This window comes from Paralichthys olivaceus, chromosome 3 (genome assembly GCF_024713975.1).
Source record: "Paralichthys olivaceus isolate ysfri-2021 chromosome 3, ASM2471397v2, whole genome shotgun sequence".
Classification (NCBI taxonomy): domain Eukaryota; kingdom Metazoa; phylum Chordata; class Actinopteri; order Pleuronectiformes; family Paralichthyidae; genus Paralichthys; species Paralichthys olivaceus.
The window spans coordinates 4,490,471-4,515,096 of NC_091095.1; the positions used below are offsets into that span (position 1 = coordinate 4,490,471).

Consider the following 24,626-nt stretch of genomic DNA (forward strand, 5'->3'; position numbering starts at 1 on the left):
CGTGAACGTGTTTATGTGTGTGTCTGCAGAATGTGTACTGATGTGGCTGTGCAGCTGAACTTGTCTCTCCTGGTGCTGCATGATTGGGATCTTAGCTGCGTCTTCAGAGCTGTGAAGGGCTGAGCTGGCGGGGCAGCGGAGCGTTCAGCTCAACAAATGGCTGTTTCCTGCCAAGGAGGTTGAGGAGAGCGGCATCTCATTTACTCGCCTGAGCATCTTTTGAAATATGAGTAGCCTCTGACAAGCTTTTCTTTTCTTTTTTTTCTCCCCTCATCTCATTATTGAACAGTATTATCCTTGACGTTTTGGCAATATTGCTCACCTGACATTCATGCCAATAAAGCACAGGGAATTGAAAGGAGCTGAACTGAGGAGGGTAGAGAGGAGGACGAGGGCACGAGCAACATGGTGACTCCTCACAGGTGGAAGTAAGTGGGTCTTTAATTTCCACAATTTCCAAAAGCATGAGTCTTGAACACATTTTTACAATCTGCCTTTTCGTAAAAAGTACAATGTATTGGAGTAGAAGTCATGGAAGCAGTAATGCAAAAATATAAAATAATACTCCAATATTTTATAAGTGAGGTATTTAACTGTGAACTATAGTTATCTAATAAATACATAACATTTATATTTGTCTTTGGACTGCACTGAACTGTACTGTACTGAATTACTCAGCTAAAATACCTTCAAATCTCACTGTATAGTAAATGTACTCAGTTACTTTCCACCACTAGACAGCAGAAGGAGTAAGACGGAGCATGTAAGCTCAGGAGTCAGTGACAGGCTGTGTGTGTGTGTGATACAGCTATTTTTGCAAATCTCCTCCCTAACAGACACACTAAGCCGGCCTGACTAATATATGGAGCTTTAAAAACACTTTGGGAGCTGATCTGGGTTTATCACCTTTCATGCTGAGAGTAAAATCAACAAGTTTTGAGGCTGCTTTCTCTTTTTTTGTGATGACTGGCGGGCTCGGCTCGGCAGCGTTCGCACCCTTCGCTGAGAGAAAATCGTATCCTGTCAAATCTGAATCACACGCTGCTCTCCAGGCTGATCCTGTAACAAGAGGAGTGCACTGTCTTCCATGACGGAGGGAGGAGATGCTCGACTGCTTCTGGATCATGTCTAATGTTGTTCAATCTGCGGAGGCCTGTGTGGCGTCCTGTCAGTCTGACATGCAGTCGTTTGCCAGCTGGTGATCAGTCATTCTTCTCCTTCACAGGAAAATGAGACATGCAATTGTTTTAAAGAAATCATGTAAAATGCTGGAAAATAATGAGGATACAGCCTCAGTGGAGAGTTTCTCCCAAGTTCCCGTTTTGAGGACTTCTGCTCAACAGAATATTTAAATCACCGTATGCACGTCTCGCAGGTTCCTCCTTCACATTTACATTTTAGGCACTGAGCTGACACTAATCGAGACTGGCTCACAGCGAACGAGCCACTTGCTCGGAGACGGTTGATGGACACCTTCGACGCCGCAGGAATCAAAGCTGTGATTCTTTTTGTACAGCAGGCAGTCTGTGCAGCAACAGCACCAGCCTCCTGTCAGCAGAGGTTAAATTGTTTGACAGCAGCTCCATGCAGTCGACACAGCCCGGCCCAGGTTCCTTTCATTGTTCCATCCATTTTTAATAAAGAGTGAAAGGCTCCTGGTGAGCAGGCAGAACGGTCCCCGCAGATAATGTAAATTATATCTATGACAGTGAGGCCAAATGTTTTAACTTCAATGAACCTCAGTATTGAGCTGCACTCCACCCGAAGCTTTAAGCTATTCATAGCTTTAAATATATTCAATGTTGTTTGACACTGATGTTCAGGAGCGTGTCTTCATCCCATTAGTGATACATGTTGTATAACTGGAGGTTTTCTAATGTACAAGGGCATTAAAACGCAGTGAGATGAAAGAACATGAAAAACTAACCTGCAAATATTTCATATTTTTATTGTGTCATTTTAGAACACATCCAAACAGCTCTGTGCAGCTTGAGCTTTATTTCTGTGTCACTTTAGTTTGTATTTTGTACCAAATTTCATTCAATGGGACCATTTTGAAAACTGTCCTCGAGGCCCCGGTCACACATACTTGAACTCATCAGTGACAAACCTTAACCTCCCGTTCTCCTCCAATCTGTGCGAGAGAGGAGCTGAATAGAACACATGTTTCTTGTGGCAAAGCAAACATCAGTGTGGCTTCACGTGGGGTTCAGCTTCGGTGAACGCTGACGCACGATATCTGCTTCGCGTTCGCATTCGGCTCTTGTGTTGCATTCAAAGACTCTCTGATAGCTGATATGGTGCAACTGCAGCACAATTATCCAAGAATTATCTAACCAACATGAAAATAGAAAAGGAAAAACTAAAGCTGATCGTCGAACCATAGTGAGGACATTTACTGTGTCAAACTAACAAACCTGCCTAATTCCTATAGGTTTTCACTTATGTGGTCCTCTATTAAATTCTGCCTTCTAATGCCTAAAGCAGAATTTAAAACCCCGACTGTAGTTTCATTAGATTGAATCAAAAGTTCTGGTTTGTAATCTGGTTTATATGAAATCATATTCCTTCATACATCACATTTTGAATTATCGGTTTTGTTACTGATCATTGCAGGACAGTCACCCCTAAGCTGTCTTCCTGTCGGTGTTGTCTCCAGTTGTGTCCCGTGTCGCTGAACATCAACAGGTATGCCGTCAGCCAATCAGAGCTGCCGTACCGACCCTGCGTGGCGACAGCTGTGATTTGGGTCCGCCTCTCCAAGTCCACCTCCAGCCACTGGTATCTGTCGGAGACGAGAGGAGACCAACCTCCGGCTCCTGCAGGGAGGACAGACACCAAAAAAACTGCATATATATCTTTAATGCAATAATGTGTGTGTCTGAGAGTGTGAGAGGAGGGGGAATGCAGAGGCTGGCAGAGGTGACTGAAGAGCGAGCGAGGATCAAGAGAAAAATCACAGGAGTGAAATGTGATTCATTTCATTTCAATCTTCCTGAAATGAGCCTGTGAATTTCAAGTCTGTGCCGTCCAATGAAAACTGAGCTAGATACACGAAGTGCTTGTTCATATGTTTGAGTGATGTGCCCAGATTGATCGGTGGTGGTGGTTGGGGGGGGGGGGAGAAGTCAGCACATTGAGAGGAAACACAGCTTCAAGTTGTAATGTTACGAAATACAGAGTAAATATAAATGTAGTTTATCCACTTTCTGGATTTGATTTAAGTCCATTTTTATGCTCCAAGATTTAAAACCCCGCAAAATGTCAAGCACTTCCCCGGGTTTCAAGATGATAAATAATAAAAGCCTCATTATCAGAGATGTTAAGTGAGTTACACTCGGGTTAAAACACTTCAGGGCGACAGATTTAACTGTACAGCTCCTGATTAAAACTGAAAAAACTCATGATCAAGGACAGTATTTGTCAGTGGGGCTATCACGTATGAAAGTCAGAAAGTAGATAAATAACAGTGAATGTGAATTTACAATCCCAATTATTATGGCTATTTTATTTCAACTTTACTTTGAACTATTCTCGTGTGACAAATGTTTTATTGATGGGTGTTTGTGTCTCCTAACATTTGGTTTTACTGTTTTTTACGGAAGTGAAGATCAAGAAAAGACGACTGTGTTTGCGTCATTGAACAGGAGGAGAAAGAACAGAGGGAAGGAGAGACTGACAGACAATAACATCTGCAAAGACACAAGCAAGACTCATACAGCTGCAATTTCACTTCTTCGTTGGATGCTGCTGGCATATGTGTGTGTGTGTGTGTGTGTGTGTGTGTGTGAGAGAGAGAGAGAGAAAGAGAAAGAGAGAGAGCAGGGAGAGCTATGACAGAGCATGATTATGAAAAAATATTAGGGGTGATGGAAAAGGCTGTGACGAGATAATGACACTTTGAATACTGAGCAGTGTGTGTGTGTGTGTGTGTGTGTGTTCTTGTGGTTAAGATAAAGTGCTGAGTCAGGCCAAAGCAAATCCATGGTGCCTCAACAGCAGATGGGATTTCTACCCAACAGAGCACACACACACACACACACACACACACACACACACACACACACACACACACACGTGTGCGTGCACCCACACACACACCAGCCTAAGCACTTTTGGTTGCGTTGCCAAGGAGACGTCATGCTGTTACAACCCTTTAAACACACTGAGTCAAATTTGCCACGTTTCCTCATCACGACTAATTTAAAGAATGTTGTTATAGCAGGATGAACGACAGCGATCCTCCCTGTCTACACTGTTTCAAGTGGAATTAACAAAACATTTTGCAGCAGAAATCACATGTTTTTGTTCACAGCACATCGACTGGACTGGATCTCATCGCCGGAAGATCTTGAATTGAATTGTCTTATGTGTGGCGCCTCAGTTCTGCGTCTGTCGCATGTTTAAATCGTGTTTTCCGGATATTTTCAGCTCACTGACATTTTATTAGGGGGCCGGCAAGAAACGTTCCGGAGCAATTGGACATTTAAGTTCATGTTTGAAAGTAGCTGTGGACAGATGTAGCGGTGAAGCACGGAAGTTGGAATCGTTAGTCAATGTGACTCCGTATCATCACGTGTCCCAGTAACAGGGACTCGATCGCAACCGTCTTCATTATTGATTAATTAAAAATGGAGCATATTCTCCAATTCTATCTATCTACCTAAAGTTTTGTGTTGTAAACAACATATGTAAATATTCCAAATCCAACATGATTTTCTTTCTCCCTATTAAAATGATATTTATGATTGTAAAATAGATGCTGCTTCCCTTGGGTTAAATTAACTGAATCTTCTTCCCTCCTGCTCCGGTGTTCTTCCTCCTCCAGCTGTTGCAGCGTCGCACCTCCTGCTCATTAGGGCGGCAGCTAAAGGCCAGCACTCGCAGGTTCAGCAGTAACAGACATGAACACCGACAGCACAACAGCAGCGAGCAGACACGCTGACCTTTACTCATTATGGCAGGACTGTGGAGGAGAGAAGTGATGAACGCAGACAAAGGAGAGAGGGAGGAGAGTGACGGAGAGAGTTTGATAAGCTGACACCTCCTGTACAGCGGAGGAGGAATTAGAAAGAGAGGGAGAAGGAGAGGAACGGAGAGAGAGAGAGATGAGAGAGGTTGATTGTCCATGAAGAAGGACAGAAGTAAGTAGAGAAGATGAAAGTTTAAACAATCTCTACAAAAACGTATATACACTAAATCCAACATGCTAGTCATGGATTACTTGACATGGGTGTCAGTTGTGATCCAGTATTTCTCTCCCTGACTGTCTGTACGGACACTGAAGCTCTGCCTGTCCACTCAGGAGGGTAACTGAGTCTAGAGCCTGTCCATCGGGAGCATTGACAGACCAGACTTTCAAATCAACTGATCAGGAGACCGTGACTTTTGAAGTCAACCACCTCAGAATTGAATGGGTTGTTCCCAGGGCCAGGGCTCCTCCCTCCACCAAGCTGTGAACACACAAGCTCCAGAAGAACTGCGCGGAGTTTCTCGTTAAATACTCAACATGGAATATTCACAAATTTACAATAAAACCGGTCTGACCATTTCAGATTATGAAGCAAAACCTTCAGCTCAGACAGAATTAAGATTGACAATGAGGAAGTTTGCTCAGTTTGCCATCACTTTAAGCTTTCTACTTACCAGGGGCCTGAAGTCTAGTGCTGAGGGAGAAGCAAACTATTTCCCTTCTGCTAAAAAAAATTAATAAATCAGTGCTGACCTACAATGGATACAAACAAGTTCAGTGTCCATGAGATCCTTTACTGCAGTTTTCCAGCAAATCTCCCAGAAGACTGTGTGTTGTTGATCATCCTGGGATTTATTTGGGTTAGTGTGGAAGCATCAGAGGAAATTTTATTTGTAGCCTCATTTAGATAAGTGCTATATTAAATAAATAAAATTATCTGGATGCTTCCTCCAGGCTCAGTGCTCGAACACAGGCCAGGGACGTGTGGTGTCAAGGCTAGATTCTGACTTTGTTTTTGGATGGTGGCAGGGGTGTAAGAACAGAAACTCAGATCAGATCCCAGTTCACGCACAACAGAAAACATTTTTTTACATGTGTCCCTGATTCACTCTGAACAAGAATAGCATCTTAGAGCCTAACAGCATTTCAAATCAATAAAAGAACCTGCTGGAGCCAACTGGGACACATCCTCAAACGCCCCTGAGATTAGTTTGAAGGAGAGAAGGTTTTTGTTGAGTCCTATTTGGACCCTTTTAATCGATCTAACATGTCCTGGGAAAGTTTGTCTGGTTGAAACATGAAAGAAAATATAAAAGTGAAGAAACTGAAGAACAGTGATAATTGAAGTCTCCAAAATATCTTTTTATCAGAGGTTAAGGTGCCAGCTGGAATCTCGAGGTTATAAAACTCCCATGCGCCTCCTCAGACTTCGCTACTGCCAGTTGGTCTCATCTTGGTTGGCCTGTGGCATATGGTTCCCAATTAATCCCATTTAGCCATCAAGGTGCTGCCTCCACTTTGAGTTGTGCCTGTCTATATATATTTATATATATTTATAGACAGGCACACGGGAGGAAGCAGAGGCCCTGTACTTGTGCAGAGTGGACAATTCATTACATTTTGATATACCCTCCAATTTATATAGCCAATATACACAAATCACAATTTTCCTCCTTGGATTTAACAAGATGCTACATCCTCTGCCCTCAACCCTCGACTAGAGACATGAAAAACTACTTTTACTGTATTTTGCGATGTTTTCTTTGGGAGAATTTTATTTTTGTCACCTCCTCCTCTTCAAAGATCTCTCTCTTACAGATGCACCAGATTTCTCAAGTCATACTTACATTTACAACGGATGGCAGTTAAGTTTAATATATGATTTACGCCCCAAAAAACTTTTATATTGTAAGTTATATTACACTTTGGATTACACTGCAGTGACTTTCTGTTTACAAAGCAGATTGCTTTTAGTTGGAGGGCAATAAATTTCCCAACAACATTGCTATAAAAACTTTACTAGCTCAGATGTTTCTCACAGTTTAATGGTGCAACAGCTTTTATTAAATCCCTGGTTTGGAACTGTAGTTACTTACAACTTAGACGGGACTTTACACACAAATAGATGCAGCATTTAAATCCTGGAGTCCTCTATAAACATTAGGCTGTTAGAAAAAACAGGCTGGACAACAATGACATTTAAAGTTGTCGGCCAGCGCCTGTGAGGCCACAAATAAATGCAAAGTTTGGTTAGCAGTGACGCTGTAATGTTGCAACCAGAGCCAGGTGAAAATAAAAAGGGGAGAAGGAGACAAAAACAGGGCAGAAGTGGAAAGGACAAAAGCCACTGCAAGAGTAAAAGTGAGGAAGTGAGAGTGGCAGCAAGACGCAGACGGTATCACCACGTCAACAGGGACTGTAAGTGTATTTGAGCTGGAGAGTAATAAAGTCGCAGTTTATTTGAGGTGGAGTTCTACGGTGCTTTAATAAAAACCTGTGAAATAATATATAGCTTTAAAAAAATGACTCAGCGACAAAGCAAACCAACAGCTTCATTCTCAATGGGAGGAAACAAATCCAAACAGGAAACAAATGTGGTGGATGAGGTAACATGATAACTTAGGGCTGAGCAATAAGACAATGATGACCAACATTATTGCAATATAATTTTCATTAACAGCAATATCACAAGGTCAAGTATGTATCCATATTCTGTTCATGAATTATTTTAGCTGTGTATTAAGTTTAAAAGAACAACATTCACTCAGGAGCAAAAATCAGGCTTCGAACTATAATAATAATAACGTGACATTTAGAATTTTTGTCAATGATTGCTAATTAATGAAAATAGAATATCAGGGACTTAATGACGGAGAACTGAAGCCACAAGTCACAGTTTGACAACAACGCAGGAGAAAACTGTGTTAAAACTTGAAGATGTGAAGCAACATTGTAAGATTCCTTGTTACAGCTGCTGGTAAATTAGACACAAATAAGAACTCGTCGGTTTCTGGCTCAAATGTTACATGGACGAAGGAGCCGATTTGAAAGCTGCACTGAGAGTTTCCATTAAGTTAAATGGAACAGAAAAATTTAAATCAATCACAGACACCGACAAGCTTTATCAGTACGGTGCTGTGTCTTCCTTGTTCACATTCATGTTATCATGGAAGCGTATTGTATTCACATGACACAAAACACTGATAGAACAATAATTTTCTGTTTTTATTTTGCTGAATGAACGAATGTCTGAACAATCCCTAAATATATTATAATGACAATATAATAATAACAATAAACTTTTTTTTGTGTAGCACTTTTCAAAACAAAGTAACAAAGTGCTCCGCAACTTTGAAACGATAAAAACAAAATAACTTGATAAAATCAAGCAAATAAAACACAACCAATACTTACAATGGTATAAAAGGGAATACAAATCCTAACAATGAAGATATATAATGCTAAACAATACATTTTGTTTGCAGTGTTCTTACTTTTTCATGTGGTTCAGAGATATCTCCACTTATTCATCTGTTCACTTATTAGATTTTATTCTTTCAACTTCCCTAATTCACTTTAAAACTTTAAAACATCTTCTGCTCTTTCTGTTATTTTACTTTTACCTCCTTGTTTGTACTTAAAAAGTACCATTTAAAAGTTCTAACCATATATTTCATTAACAGGACTGAACATATAGTTAAAGTCAATATCTGGAGCACAGACAGTTTAGTCACCGCGTAAAAGTCTTTCTAAGGAGCTGTCACGGATTAACGACTCCAGCTTTTTTCAGTGAACGGGGTGAGGGATGTAGAAGCAATATAGAACGAAAGCTGAGATGAGAAGCTTTTAGCTGCATTTAGTCCAGGAATCAGACGATATTTACCCATATAATTAGATTTATGGAGGGAGTGTTTTCCTCAGATTAAATGGATTTGAGTGGTGGATTGGTGGAATTGAGCCAGATAAAGAGTTTAAGAGCAGTAAATGTGCTCGTGGAGACGCAGGGGTGGCACATAAACATCACACAATGATCAATACCTGATTTTGTCCCCCCACCATAGTTCATTTCAACCTACAGCCCTTGCTAATGTCTAAATTACTACTCCCAGAAAATGATTACTTGGAACTGATGAAGTGTTCCAAGCCTATTTCAGCATAATTACAGTGCTTCTAATGAGCGATTATCAGTGTGGCCCACTGAAAAACACAGACCGTTTAGACGTTAAAGACTTCCATTAACATTTGGCTATAAATGTTAAATACTCTCATTAACATTTAGCTATATGGATGGAGTTAATTAATCTCCATGTTTCCTTTGCAGGTCAAAAAACGGGCCGAGTAAAATTCACTATTACAATAGACCGCGCTGTTACATGAAGTGCGAGAGAGGCAGCGGGGTACGACCAAGAGGTGATTAATGATGAGAAGGAAAGAGTAAAGGTCACTCTCAGGGGAAAAGAGAGCAAATGTTAAGAAAAGAACGTTAAAAGGTTTTGGACATATGAGATATAAGGCGAACTGATGAGTACAATGACGAAACTTAACGCTTCGGCGTTAACTACCTGCCACCAGGTGCTGCTCAGACCTGGTATCAACAGTTGTACGTTCGTCCGTTCGCACCAGATTTCATTTTACGATCTCTACATTTACTTGTACGTCATTTCAGTGAAGGAACTTTTGAGAATCCAAATACAGCACATTTGCTATTTGTTAAACCATTATGAGAACAGAGCCCATCTCATGGACACATAATCCCTTCTCTCCTTACCCAAGGCCAGGTTATTGGTGAAGGGCAAACTACAGAGGTAAATTGTAGCATCTGTGCTCAGAGACTTTCATATCTAATTCTCATGTGCCAGACAGAGTGCATAGCAGTTCAATGAAATTGCAGTAATTTTATTTCAATGAAAGAAAGATTTTAGAATTTTACAAAATCCATGACAAGTCGATTTCAGCTCATCATGGACGTAAGTAAATTTTACCTGTGTGTGAGTATATGACAGAAAATAAGGACAAAGCATAACAGGTCAGCTTTAATGTAATATTGACAATTCTTGATAAAATGATTTAAACAATGACGATAACGAGACAGAGCCGTCCAAACACTCCTTTACGTAAATTAACTTTTTCCGCACCAAAGCTTATTTATCTGCTCAGAGGGTCGAATGACAGGTTTGTTGTTCTACTTCCAAATAGAACGTGAGATTTTACCGGAGGCCCCTGCTCACTCCAGAGTCAAGGCCCCTGTGTCTGGCTGGTCCCTGATCAATTTTCAAAACGGTGAAGACAGGACCAACTCTCAGTGCCAAGGTATTTCCTGATTTAATTAATTGTCCACTCTGCACATCTACAGGGCCACTGCTCCTTCCTGCTGGTGTTGGCCCCATTCAGTGTACAGTCATGCAGTAGCGTATAAAGGCACAATTCAAAGAGCAGGCAGCGACTTGATGGCTAAATATGATCCCACCATGTGGGAACCATATGGGCTGGCTAACCAAGATGGGACCAACAGGCAGTAGCCAGGTCCGAGGAGGCGCATGGGAGTTATATAACCTTGTGATCTCTGCTGGCACCTTGGCCTCTGAACAGAAGAATCTTTTGATACTTCAGCTTGCACAGGTTTCTGGTTTCCAAAGAAAATTTAAGATGGACCCTGAACCTGAATCATCAGGCTGTACAAAAAGATGGACGATAGCTCCCCAAAAGTAATGACAAATAATCGTGATCGCCCCCTGCTGGCTGGCTCCACAAATGCTACCTCCTCCATGTTAATGAATGGGACATTTAGGTGGTTCTTATCACTGTGTTAATTTTTCTGGTAAGTTTGGTTTAAATTAGATATTTGAGGCTATAAACATGTGAAACGTCATTATTGACAGCTGAGACTAACTTGCTATTGGCCAAGCGTGTGACCTCGATACTGAGACTCTACAATAACTCGACTTTGGTTCAAAATAACATTGAATGCGTAAGAAGGCAGCACCTGTATTTAGGATTTTTAGATTAATTTACATTATCTAAAGAGGGAGAAAGTAGTGGCCCTTTGTCCATCTTTATACAAACATATATATATAATATAGTCTATTGACTGAATTAATTAAACATGTTATATGCTGAGACTACACTGTGTTCTGCAGAAACTGGTCCAGCTGGTGATTGGCTTTATATCAGCACCAATTACAGAGACAAGAAATAAGGAACAATTTCACCATCATATTAATTCACTACAATGTGGTGGAAAGTGTTAAGAGGAGAAAGAAACTCACAATCAAACTCACTCAGAAAACAACACAGCACTGGCTTATCTTCAATTTGCCTCAGTTGGTCAATTTATTCTAACAGTGGGAGTAAAAGAGAATGAAATCCCAGACGCCCTGATGATTCTCCACTCTGGCACCACAGTCAGCAACTGAGCTCTGTAAAATGGAGAAATCTGCAAACCTCCGAAACATGCCGTGATAGCCCCTCATAAAGCCCTGCATCAGCTTCCAGTAGGGAGCTCCCTCCTGAATAGTTATTGTGGTTAGTGAATCACAACTCAGATTTATACCCCAACTGAGGAGAAGTGGCCCTGTGGAGTTTATGATATAGTAGTCTAATATGATTCCAGTGCATTTCTATATAAAATAGAGAGTTGGCCCCAGCTGCTGTCCTATGTATCAATCCTCCTACCTATCTTTTTTTTTTGTCTTCAGCGATGTCTCTCTCTTTCTCTTATCTCCGGTGACCACAGAGGAATCTCTCAGACTGTGTGAAGTCAGCTGAGGTTTGTCTTTGATTTTGTTGTTCTCAGTTTCCTTTAGAGAGCCAAAGACTTGCTCCTGCACCATAAGAAGAAAAAGCACCACTGCAGCCCATAGAACAGAAGAGAAGAGTCTGAGTAAAGACAGAGGGGATACTGTATGGACGGGAGACAAGTAAAACCAGGTAGAATACATGGATAGGAATGCATCAGCTTTTTAATTTATCTGCCTTAATGAGCAGGTAGCTGTTAATAGAGATTAGCCAGATTTATGTCTCGACCTACAACTGTACGTAGGCATCCAAGGAATTGAATATCATAAATCCTGTGACCTGGATGACTGAGAATCTTCACAGACAAACTGCTACTGATCACTAATACAGCGCTTGAGCTGATGAAGTTCCATTTGGAAAGTGTTTGAAAGATGTTTTGTTCACAAGGAATAAAATTTGCTTTGTGAAGTCACAGTGACATTGACCCTTGACCAGCAAAATCCAATCAGCTCATCTTGAGTATAACGGAAAGTTTCTACCAAATTTGAAGAAAGTTCCTCAAAGTGTTCTTGAGACATCAAGAATGGGACGGATGGACAACCCGAAAGCAAAATGCCTCCAGCTACTGGCTGTCGCGTGTAATAAAACTCTAAGAATCTGAAAACATTGATGTGTCTCATCCCTGTAAATTAACATGCTAAAGTTGTTGTGTTTATCCATATGAATATATCGCGGGTAAACTGCCCTGTGGTCATCCAAACAAAATAATTCAAACTGCATTGAGTGAGCCTTTTGAAAACCTGGACTCATCAAGCATGACTGGATTGCATCACTGCCTCCACCTCCACCTCAGGCCAAGAAGAAATTATGTGAAAGGATTTTATGACTAATGTTTGATTGCAGTCTGGGCAATGAATCCTGGGTAATAAAGTCAGGCAAATCATAAAGTTAAAACACTCGGGTGTCCCTGTGTGCAAACTGCTGTGTCAAGTAAATGAGCAGATTATTCATGACTATGTGGGAATGAATCTTACTTGAAATGTGTCAGCACTGGAAGGAGTAAAATATTTAAGTTGGACAATGGACAAAAGCAATGATCGCTTCTCACCTTCTCTCCTGTTGACTTTAGCAAACACTGGTCCATGGCTGCTGGACAACTGGGAGGAGCTTCTGAAGGACGATGGAGGCAAACTGGACACCAGTGGGCCGTCACATGCTTCTGTTGACCAGTCACAAAGGAGAAAAGACAACGATCGAGGTTAAGAATCTTACGAAACCTGTCATAGTATCCTGCTGCAATGTTGGTAACCATCCAGATGTTTTCCTCCGAACAAAATGTTAAACTTGAAGCTGTCTTGAGGTGAATGCAGATAGAGGCAGGTGACCAGAGCAGTTGATTTTGTTCCAGAAGAGGAAAAGGAAACAGACACGTCAGCAGAGACCTTTTCATGAAATGTGGACTAGCGACTCGTGAATTACTTTATCATACTTTTTGGCAATTTTTCAGTTACGTTTTACCAGATATACCAGATATTTGTTTATCTCAAAACTATTAAAAACATGTGAAAATGTCATACAGCATTGGATCATATATTTACTGCTAGTATCGACAAACCCTCTAAACTACAATACCATATACAGTCGGTGATTAAGTCTAATAATATAAATAACACTTGACAATGTGATGATAAAGGCATAATTTTGTTTAGCCACAAAATCAACAGGTTAAGGAATGGTTGTGGTTTGTATTTATAAAAGCAGTACAAGGTCGTAATTGTGATATAATGCTTTGATAATTTGTTGATTTTGTACAATTTATAAGATGATTTGTTCAATCTTGAAATTTAAGGCTTTACCTGAATTCACATAAAGTGCTTTAAATGGTAAACAGTACTGGACAAACTCTATTTAAATGCAGCTCATGCATATATGGGGCAGTGGTTTTATTGTAATAAATCATCGTTGTTAACTCATTGCAAATGTTTCCTGACTCTGTAAGTGTTGAATAAAACCTCTTTCATAATGGATGTTGTTTTTCTTCTGGAGCCAGTTCAGATTATTCTCAGCTCATTCAGAGGTTCCCAGTCCTGTCTTCTGCTCTGACAAGGCTTCAACTGAGATTACTTTGTCAACATTATTGTACTTCATTCCCAGCACAGAGGGATTTTCATTACCTGAGACTATAAACCGCAGTCTGTCACAGTATTGAATAGGCTGTCATATCCACCTCGAGCTAACCCAGTCTCTCCTCTCTGCAGACACCTCAGAGTTTGTGTATTTCTATTCAAACTCAGTTTATTATACTGCATCTTCAAACTGAATCAGACGGTAACTCTTTGCTTTTCACATCCATGCACTGATTTAACCATTTTCAAAAGTATTTTTTGAAGTAACATAACAGTTGTGTATCTTATTTTGCGTCACCAGCAAACTAATCTTGGGAGCAGATCGACAATGTTCAATCCATTCTTTTTACTTTTGCTTTTATGTCTTTGCTTTTGGAGCAGCTAAAAATAAATCAACTTTTAAACCCTTTAAATGTAAAATATCTGTCAGAAAAGCTCCATTCACATCATTTGAAGACGTGGAGAGGTGTGCTGTGCCAATCTATGGCTGCTCAGATGTCTTCTATTCTTACAGGATGACATTTTGTCCAACAAGCTACTTCAGTGTGACTTCTTTTAATGAGCTATTTGGGATCTCAGAGCATAAAATACAAGAATGCGTCAAATCTGAACATTTACCACTGCACCTAGAGCAACCTGTGAAGATGTAAGTTGATGCTAATGGAATTCATAATGCTGCTGTTTCTTCATCTCCATCCAGCCATGGAGGCCTGAGGCTGCCAGAGACACAGAGCAAGAGGTGGATAACATCTGGAAAAAGGGAGTTGAATTAGATTAGAGAGGATAACATCTCAGAGGATAATGTGTTATAAGAGCACGACCTTGGCAAATAAAGCTCGATAGAAGAAGCAGGTATTTGAACAGGTGAGGTTGAGTTTTCCTTGGATGTTTAAAATGTGACTGTGACAAAGAGGTGAAGCACAAGCACAGAAATCTTAGAGGAAAGTGAAGGTTAAAGGTTGCTGTACTGACCGGGGCAGACGTGGAACTACAAGGCAGTTTTTAAACAAAGCTACAAAGAATCCACAAATCCTTTGGTAAATCTGTGACAGCTCATGAGATCGGCAGCAGAAGGGAACTAAAAACCAAGTGGCATTGACATAGCGGCAAAAACCTCTTCTGACACCTTTCTGTGTTACCTCTTTTAAATCTAACGTTTCTGGATGGGTGAACTATAGTGTTATTTGATGTGGTACAAGCACAAGCGCTCAACACAGCACCGAGAGCTATATGTAAATCGTATTATAATTCATTCTGGGTGGTAAGTCAATATTATCACATTACAAGAAACCATTTAACACCTTGAGATCTTGACTTGTGAACCCTGAAGACGTCAGCTGGTACAGTCACAGTGTCAAGTGAGATGAGGTTCAATGTCAATGTAAAGGAGTCCAGAGGCAACAAGAGGAATAACTACTTGGCTGAAAAGGTTGTTGGAATAGCTTCGGTAAACCCTGAGATTTTATTGTTTTCACAATTCATTATTCTCATCATATATTCAGGGCAGATTTTATGTAATCAAAAATAGTTATTCATTTTTCACTTCTTGAATCTCTCCAGCCAATGTTCCAACAGGTTGACCTGGCTGCTTCGTACAATTACTACGACACATCTCTTGACACACAACATGATAAACTGTTCTGATTTAGCTTTCCTAAGACACCAGCCTCTGGCATAGTATTATGTTTTGTACATAATTATACTAGCAGCTCTGTAGGGTTGTACTATGGTAAATCAGTTTGCCTTTGTACAAACATACAAAAGTGCGTTGGTGAAATATTAAGGTATCGCATAAATTACAAAAAGTGGTGACCTTATTTTGGTGTCTGATCAAAAGTCAGAGAATCAACAAAGACATAACTCTTCCTCCTGAAATGTGTAATTTCTTAGCAATTCTATGAAAACTATTTTCCCTAAATCTGCAAAGATCAATGTTATGGTGCCACCAAAGCAAATGTCTGTCTGCAATCCCCAAAGTCATTGAGATAATTCATCCGCTGCTGGTTGTTTGTTCTCATCTGTGTGTTGGTGACGCACCAGGCAGGCCAGTAATTCTGCTGACTCTCACCAACGTTTAGAGCACCGTGGTACATAAACTGTTTTCTGCAACATAATCAGCTACATTTTCTCTGAGAGTATAATGCTCTAGATTCCACTGAAATAACTGCAGTACCTAAGCTTAATGCACCTGATTAACAAAATTAACACAAAAAAAAACGCAATGCAACAAAGCAGCAAGTGCAGCGTTTATCTGAATTGTGTGAGGTTTAACCCTTGTGATGTCAGCACACACACTGAGAGCTTAATCAAACAAGCAACAGTAAAAATGATAAAAGAATACAAACATCAGTGATGAAAAGAAAAATCTTTCACAGTGTTATATGTCACTCTTACACAGATGTGTGACAATTGCTGCATGTTACATCACTTCTACTAATGGACCCATGAGGGAACATGTGGAGTCTGATAAGCACATCGTTAAAGGTTCATATTAGCAATTCAAAATAGGGACAAGAGATTGAAAGACACTTTTCATTGCAGACACACTGGGAGGATATTAAGTCATACTGTGTATGAAAATATAATGTTCTTCCTTCTTTATGTTTTGCCTGGATCATTTTTAGGGTTGGCTTCCCCAAAGGGTGGAGAAGAAGTGAAAATGACCAAAGCTTTGTTCAGGACGATGGAGTTTAAGAGTTGCAAGACAAATGGTGCTCTAAATTAAGTGACAAAAGTACAATTAAAAGAATGACACAATAATGATCAGGGTCCTAAAAGGAATAAACTGATGTTTGACTGCCGGTAGTAAAAGGGAAACAAGCAGTGTTTTGGCCCATGTTATAGAAAAGATCCAGGGGCATATTTATAAAGTTTACTCATAGTTGAAGCATCTTTAAAAGAGCTCAAGTGAAAAACTGTTATAAATAGGGAGGAAGCTTAGGAGTTTCTTAAGCAGAGGACAAAAGGGTGTTATTTTAGATAACTTTGTTAGCAGTAAGTATAGCAACTTTGTGCTTCAAACGTTTTAGACTGCACCACATAGCTCACTCCACTTCATGACTTCTGAATGGTGAAGTATAACCACAGAGAATTAGGTGTCTTGACTTGTGCTGTAACAAAGACACCAAATCTTCTTCTGTAATGGGTTTTCGATCCCAAAAACTAAACGAGTAAACATTGGTCCTCCAGTTTGATTTTCATGTTGTGCTTGTTTAGCCTCCATTTCAACACAGAGTGAAGCCACAATATTGTATTTTGCAAAATGTCAAAAAGAGTAAAAATATTCACAAGGATTAAACTATTGACATTTTGAGTACAATGCTATTTTATGTAACAAGAATGATTAGTCCTCTAAATGTGCCAGATTTGTTTTTCATCAGGATCCATGAAAGTGTCAAAACATGCACAAATCTCACAATGCTTAAAAATAAAAATTCCTCGAATCCTCGTGGTGAATCCTCCCCCTGATTCACACCCACACCAACATTTTCTGGGTTTTCTCGACCCGCAATGCATCTTTCCACCAAGTTTCCTGGCAATCCATCTGATAATTCTTGAGCAATCTTGCTTACAAACACAGACACGTGAAAACATAACCTTCTTGGCGTAGGTACGTAACATCGAAGTCGTCAGGAATTGCGCCTGATGATGAAGTTATAAATTACCACTTGAGAACGCAACAGGCTGCTGATTGAATGCACCAGCTGGCGACAACTGTAAGTGTCCTTGATCAAACACACCTGAATAAAGGATCACTTCTATTGTCAGTGAGGTGAGCTCCACCTTTCTACAGTTTGTGATCATCTCCGACTGTGGAGCTCCTCCACCTCAGGGTTTGGAAACTGGGCAGCGAGCCCAGAGCGGCTGAGTGGGCTGCTTATATTTTACATCGAGAATGAAGAGCAGTGAAGTCGGATTTACAGATTATTGTGGAGGACTTAACGGTGCACAAGACTCATTGAGTGATATTTAGGCTGGCTGTTTGATTTGTGTGGCTCAATAAAGACTTGTAATTATCAATCATCGATTATCAGTAGTATGCGCAGGCTATAAAGTGCCTGAGTGGAATTTATCGGTTGTTTTCTGTGAAGTTCTCACCTTTCACCTCGTGGCATATAGATGTTAAAATGCCAATACCAGTGGTCGCCTAAAGACAGGCTTTAAATCAATAGTTTAATAATTTATTAATGACCACATAACATTAAAAGCACAATAATGTCTAGTGCATTTTACATTACTTGTTTTATACTTTAATCTGAGTAAAAAATATTTGCAGTAGTATGACACACCTGACATTGATCTGACACATTTCATGTGAATTTAGTTTTGCTCACAGAGAAAGGCGATATCTATAACTTCAAAAGAAAGCTCTAATGCCTTTTTTCCCCTAGATTTGCATCTATTTTATCAGGACACTGCCTTGTTTTCACGCCTAAACGTTTAGCGAGCCTCTGCACCTCACCCCTGACCCAAACCGAGAGCTCTGAAATGACGTTTTGCCTCATTGGGACCAAGCTTTGGTCCTCATAAGGGCGACTAGTCCCAGCAAGGTTGGTGTTTGTACTGGAAAATGCCCCAAAGACAAGAACAAAAAAAATGCACAGACACATGCACAGAAGCGCAGACACACACAAAAGAAAACCCAGCGATGGGTGAAATGAGAGGAGAGAAGGAGCTGGGAGGGACACAGCTTGACTTAAAGATGGTGGACAACCAGAATGAATGTCCACACAGAGCACCGCAGTACACACCTCCACTCTTGTGTTCTGTACACAGCTCTGTGTCTCCTCTACCTACTCTATTCTTTTCTTTCACATGTAATGTCACTCACACAAATCTAGTGTATTATTATTATAATTGCATTTTTGGGTGTGCCCAGTAAACCTCAAGAGGAAGGCTCCCAGGAGACATCCTAACTAGACGCCCAAAACACTGAGACTGTCCCCAGTCAACATGAAGGAGCAGGGACTCTACTCCAAGCTCCCTGTGGATGTCTCACAGTCACTGCACTGACCCGCCTGTCCAACTCACGTTCCATCATCCCTGGAAAGCATGGCCAGGGATAGGGACGTCTGGAATGCACTACCTCCACAACCCAAGCCCAAATAAGCGTAAGATAATGAGTTAATGGAAGTTCCTTTTTGACATTGTTCTTTGAGAGGTCGAGACAATATCACATCAAGGTCCATTTCAGGTCCTCAAGGTCATCAGCGCTTCTGCACTACCCACGTACTCCATCTCTAAATGTACTAGACAAATGTGCTCTACAGACTGAGGCACTGAGTAGTCAGGGGGATATTATTCACAAAATATAAAGTCATCATTGCACATCAATCGACGCCGTGTTAGTAGCTGACGTCCACAGTTTCCACTGTCCTGCTGCATCAGAGAGTGACAGTGAACAGTGACCTCAGCACAACGTGGCCGATTCTTGGACCGATAACAAGTCCGCTGATATAATGACAGGGCCATTTGATGAATGGGTCTGTTTTTAGGGAGGCACACATCCACTGGGGAATCAGCCTTGGGCAAACACAAAATCCCACAGGTCACAAAGGCAGATGGATTGACTGCAGTTCTCTGTCACTTTTATCGCTTAACTACTCGCCCCTGGATTAATAAATCTAGAGTCAAGACTGGCAGCTCCAGGCGCACAGAAGCAGCCGGTGCCACCTTTATGTAACCTTGACTTAATCGCAACCTCTTCATGACTCCACTTCCACTTAACGCCTTTTCATAAATGACTGTAAAAAAAAGAAAAGTATGGCTGATTTATCCTCAACTACTTTGCTCTTTTTCTCATGCTGGTTCTCAAAGACTCCATCGTCTCGCGAAGCATAAAGGACAGCAGGCTTTGCAGCAAAAAAAAAATGCCTCACACATTCACACTAAATTGATTTTATTCAGAGGTTTATGTACTCTCAGTGCAAACCACCAGCTCATAGAAAAGTAATAAATTCTGATGAGACAAGAGCTTGCATATGAACCAGGGGGCTCGGCGTAAATTCAAATCAACTTCTCTCCCTGAATATATATTTTTTACCAAATGCTTTCTGTCTGCCTCTGAACTGGAGGAGATGAATTTCCAGCGTTTGGAGAAAATAATGGCACCACATAGACACCCACCCCCCATCAGTCTGAGCTGGTTCAACAATCAAACACTTCTAACCAGCTCACAGTCTCAGAGGTCTGAGAGAGAGGGAAGAGCAGGAGACACAATTAAATCATTTGTTTAGATTCTTAAACCTGACAAGTAGCCTCGTGATCAATCACAGCAACAGTTTGATGAACAAGAGGTCAGAGGTCGTGTAGAGACTTCAACACCAGAGGCTGACCTCCAACAAACATTCATTTATTTGAATCAAGGCCATGCATCCATTATCTGTCTTACTTATGCTTATATGAGGGTGCTGGGGTGAGCTGGAGGCGGGGAACATCCTGGACAGGTCGCTGGTGAGTTTTAGTTGCTCAAACTTAACCTCACATCGAAACTTGAATGTTTAGTGTTTTAGACAGACTGCTGAATATGACATTTATGTATAAAGTCTTCGTAGCTCTGTTGCTTTATTTTTTCCCCTAACACTAAAAACTTTAGCTAAACACTGAAATTCCATCATTTGCCCTTGTTTTGATATGAGTTGTTGGGCCTGAGTTTGTCCGTGTGTCGGTGAGGATGAAGAGCTTAATGAGAGGAAGTTCAAACTCTGCATGTAGTCTCTCACCTCAGCCCTGTTACTGGATGAAGTGAAAGTTGGATTCTCAGTTTAAACAAGAGAATGATTATCAGACATCTGCTTCCAGATGTTCAGCCGCCCATTTGTGGTGAACCGTAACGTAAGATGACTGTGACAATGCAGAAAGCTCCTGCCCTCCCTGAACAACTCTTGATGAACGACGTGTCAGTTGTTTACTGAGCTGAAGCCTTCTCATTCTAGATTCGGTCGATTTCCAGTTTGGCCCGGGTCTGGTCCAGTGCCTGATCTGAAACCAGCCAATGGGTTCTGGCAATTTGGAAAGCGACCTTCATCAGAAACCTCTGCCGACAGCAACTCGTAGCCTATTGTGTTAGTAATAAACGACATGATGTGATTAACATAATGTGATGTTGTTCAAAAAAACTGAGCCGCTACAAACAAAGACTGACGAAGATCTTGATGGGTGTGCACGTTTAGTCTAGAACGTTTATCGGCTTTTTCTTGAGAGAAGACGAGGCAGCTGAACGTGAGGATTTAAAAAATTAAAAGTGTGTCACTGTGTCATCATGGTGCCGCTTTACTCTCTGTTTCTTCACATGTTTATTGGCGATTGTGAAAACCAGCTTAGAGGTGCATTACCGCCATCAAGTGGACTGGAGTCGCTACTCTCTCATTCATGGGTGCTCTCTCGCTCTTTGCTCGCTCGCTCTCGTTAAGGTGTGACATCTAGTGGTCCTGTTTGGTATAATACAGGAGCAGTTTGATAATGTTTACACTGACCTGATCCCGTTTCACTGCTCAAGAATTAAAATCTGTATGAAAGACAGATACAGATGCAGTATATACGGTATACACATAATATACAGTATATGCTGCAGAGCAAAACACACTATGGGAAACACAGCAAAGATTTTGTCTTTGGCTCAACCCACCGAGGCACCGACGACTTTATCTGGGTATCGGTCAATTTTGGTTCAAAATTACCAATATGTCCCATTTTATTAAGCAAATGTTGTCTTTACAATCCATCAACACAACTGGGAACCAACAATGTCCATAATGCATTCGTCCTTATTCTCTGTCCACCAGGAGCCGTTCATCCATTCAGTCTTGGATTGTACAACTTTCTTTTATAGCTGATTAACAATGTGTGTGAAAACGTCTGATCCATTAGGACCAGTACTGATTTTTTTGTGTTTCTTTAGTCGATCTGCCCACAGGGATGTCACGTGATAGACGGCTCTTATTTACAGCATCAGTCCGAGGGAGCGCAGTAATTACAATGGGGGAAGAACCACATTTTACTGAGACACATACAGTTGTGCAGCTACTGGAACTATTTGTTGAAGCCTCCCTGGAGGAGAATGCCTCATCTGCAAACAGGGGCATCTATCTATCGATCTATCCCACTTGTTGCAGGGTAAATTATCTATTTTCTCTCGCGCAGCAATCAAAGAAGCATTTTTGTGATTTCTCCCTGAATCTCCCTCTTGCACAAGGACCCACTTTTTTAGGATATTTTCTGAAGATAATCCTGGAGCTGAGGAAGGAGCTGCAGCAGCATCCTGTGCGGCTTTGCCCACATTTTTCACAGACAGACCACAGTCTCTCCTCTCTTCTCTCATGAGGAAACATCAAATGCTGGAAAAGCCAAAATGGGAACGAGCAACTTGTGGGATTCGCTATCTCAGAAATAACTTGACGGCAGAAAATACCCCCAAGAGGACGTGTGCCCCCCTTTTAGCAACGAGACCCCATGGTGGACGGGTCAGTGCAGCCACATGCAGCCTGTTTCATTCACCAGATTCACAGAATAAACTGAATGAGCTGCGGCACCGTTTCCCCAAAAATGGAGAAACAAGTCAAGATGCAGATCCTGTCTTATAGACAACAAATAACAAACAAATAATGAAAAAAATTAAGCTCATGATCTTTTGAAGACTTCAGCTTATCATTATTATATTAAGTTCAAGAAAATTAAAGATATTGAAGTATCTTTTTATGCAAAACTACCAAAGTTGCAGATTTGTTAGGTTTCTCTAGTTGAAATCATAGTAAACTAAATATATTTGGTTTTTATTACATATTTGAGAAAATTGATCATTATCTTTGTGTCTATTGTTATTATTCAACTTATAAAATAATCAGCAAATGTATTCATAGTGAAAATATCTATTATTGCAGCTCTCAATATATATAGAATATTTGAGTCTTAGACATTTAAACGTATTTCCCACTTGTTTTAAATGTATTCTAGTAGTGAAATAAAGTTCCTAATGTGTTTTACATCTTTTTTTATTATAAAATACGGAAGGTAAAGTTTAATTTTAAAGTCTATTTTTCCTCTTTTAATTTGTGGACAGTAAAAAGTCAGCAGCAGCAGCAGCAGCAGCCCTGTGCCACACACAGCCCCCAGGTATTAGTCCATACCCTCACAGAGTAATAATAAACCGTGGGGGTCCCACTTAATGAAACCACACACTCTCTCCAGGACGCGCACGGAGCCGCTCACCTTGCGCACCTGTCCCACAGGAGCCGAGCAGCAGCAGCAGCAAGGAGCCTATAAACGCAGTAATCCCAGCGACTCCTTTACTCCCCACAGGCATGGTGAAGCGACGGGATACCGCACAGTATAATCCCGCCTGTTGAGGGAGAGACAGTCCTTCCTCCTCCTTTTCTCTGCTCCTCTTCTGCTGCTGCTCTCTTTTTCCCTCTGCTCTCCTCCAGCTCCGCTCCGGCTGCGCTGCGCTGCGCTGCAGTCAGTCGCCCCGCTGGCACGGTGTGCTGGTGGTGGGGCCGGTACCCAGAGGAGGATGAGGAGGATGCTGCCACAGCACCAGCCCTCTGTGAAGCGATGGGAGGAAGACTAGGAGAGAGAGGAGGGGGGGGCTTTCGATGAGAGTTAGTGTCGCAGGTCCGAGTCATGCGTCCACAGAGCGCGCAGAGTTCCTGGAGGGAGTCCCACCTCTGGTCTCACAGCACTGACAGCGTGTGTTCACTTAATGCAGCTGCACACTTCACGTCTCAGTCTTCTCAAAGTACTTGTCACATTTCTGTGCACGCGTCCAGGGACAGAGCTACAGAGGATAAACGGATTCTGAGACAAAAAGCTTTGCAGAAGGTCTCCTACAGAACCCATAGCTACCAGATGGAAACAATGGCAGTCACTTCTGTCCCTTTATTGTCTACTTCAGTTGGTTTTATGTCTTTGTATTATTTTTTAACTCTTTGTGTGTTATTTTTAGTCGTTTTGCATCTGGGATAACATTTTGCAGGTGAAGCCCCCTGACCACCGGAACCTGCTCCGTTCATTTAGTAACCCATTAACCCACTAGTCTATCTTCACAAGTAACATGATTCTGTGACATGACATGGATCAGCAAAGGATCAGATACTGTCCACATCTTCTTCCCATTGTGTTTGCTCAGTAGATACTCCATAACTGTTTCTGTTAACTCACTTGTGACGTCACATACTCATGTCCACGGGACTTTGACAGTGAAGGACAAATATCAAGTGAAGTAACAACAGTTCACATTTTAACGTGGCCGGAGCTTTAGATTTATCACTTCATCACTGTTTGAGAGGCAGTTTTAATAATAATAATAAGGACACGTTTAAGTGTCCTCACTTTCCAGCCCTGTCTCCTAAAATTACATTTATATATAACTAAAGTGCTTTTCTTCACTGTGGTGGCAACATCACTGCAGGACAACATTCAATTATATTTGTATCGTATTGTTTTTTAAATGAAAAAACCCTACGTTTATCAACGGCAGTGGACCAAGACGTGACCGGAGTGAAAAGTTCATTTCTAGACCACCTGACTTTAACCGAGCGCTGTGAGAGTTTAAACACCACATTTTAAAGTATAATTATACTCCAGCTACTGCAAATGGATATTTACTGCCAAACAAAACAGAATGTCTGAACATTTTACTGATAATGTTCATAATCACACTTTAGTAACTTTCCAAATATGTTAATTCAACAAAATACATTAACTGAATTAAATCGACAATGTTCAAAATCTGGACGCCCCATGTGGAGGCTTGAGTCCTCGCAGCTTCAGCTCTGACCTGGATCTTTCCTGCATGC

At 41.0% G+C, this 24,626-nt stretch overlaps 1 protein-coding gene across 1 annotated transcript in view; it reads right to left on the reverse strand.

Moving 5' to 3' along the window:
• Positions 1-23,448, reverse strand: part of LOC109636574 (contactin-associated protein-like 4) — a 63,919-nt gene extending 40,471 nt beyond the window's left edge. The window contains exons 1-3 of the mRNA XM_020098344.2: positions 23,041-23,448; positions 12,816-12,926; positions 2,626-2,819 (exon numbers count right to left, since the gene is read on the reverse strand). Coding sequence (XP_019953903.2) covers positions 2,626-2,819; positions 12,816-12,926; positions 23,041-23,134 — 399 coding nt within the window. The 5' untranslated portion in view covers positions 23,135-23,448. The remainder of the gene's footprint in view (positions 1-2,625; positions 2,820-12,815; positions 12,927-23,040) is intronic.
• Positions 23,449-24,626: the final 1,178 nt, after the last annotated feature.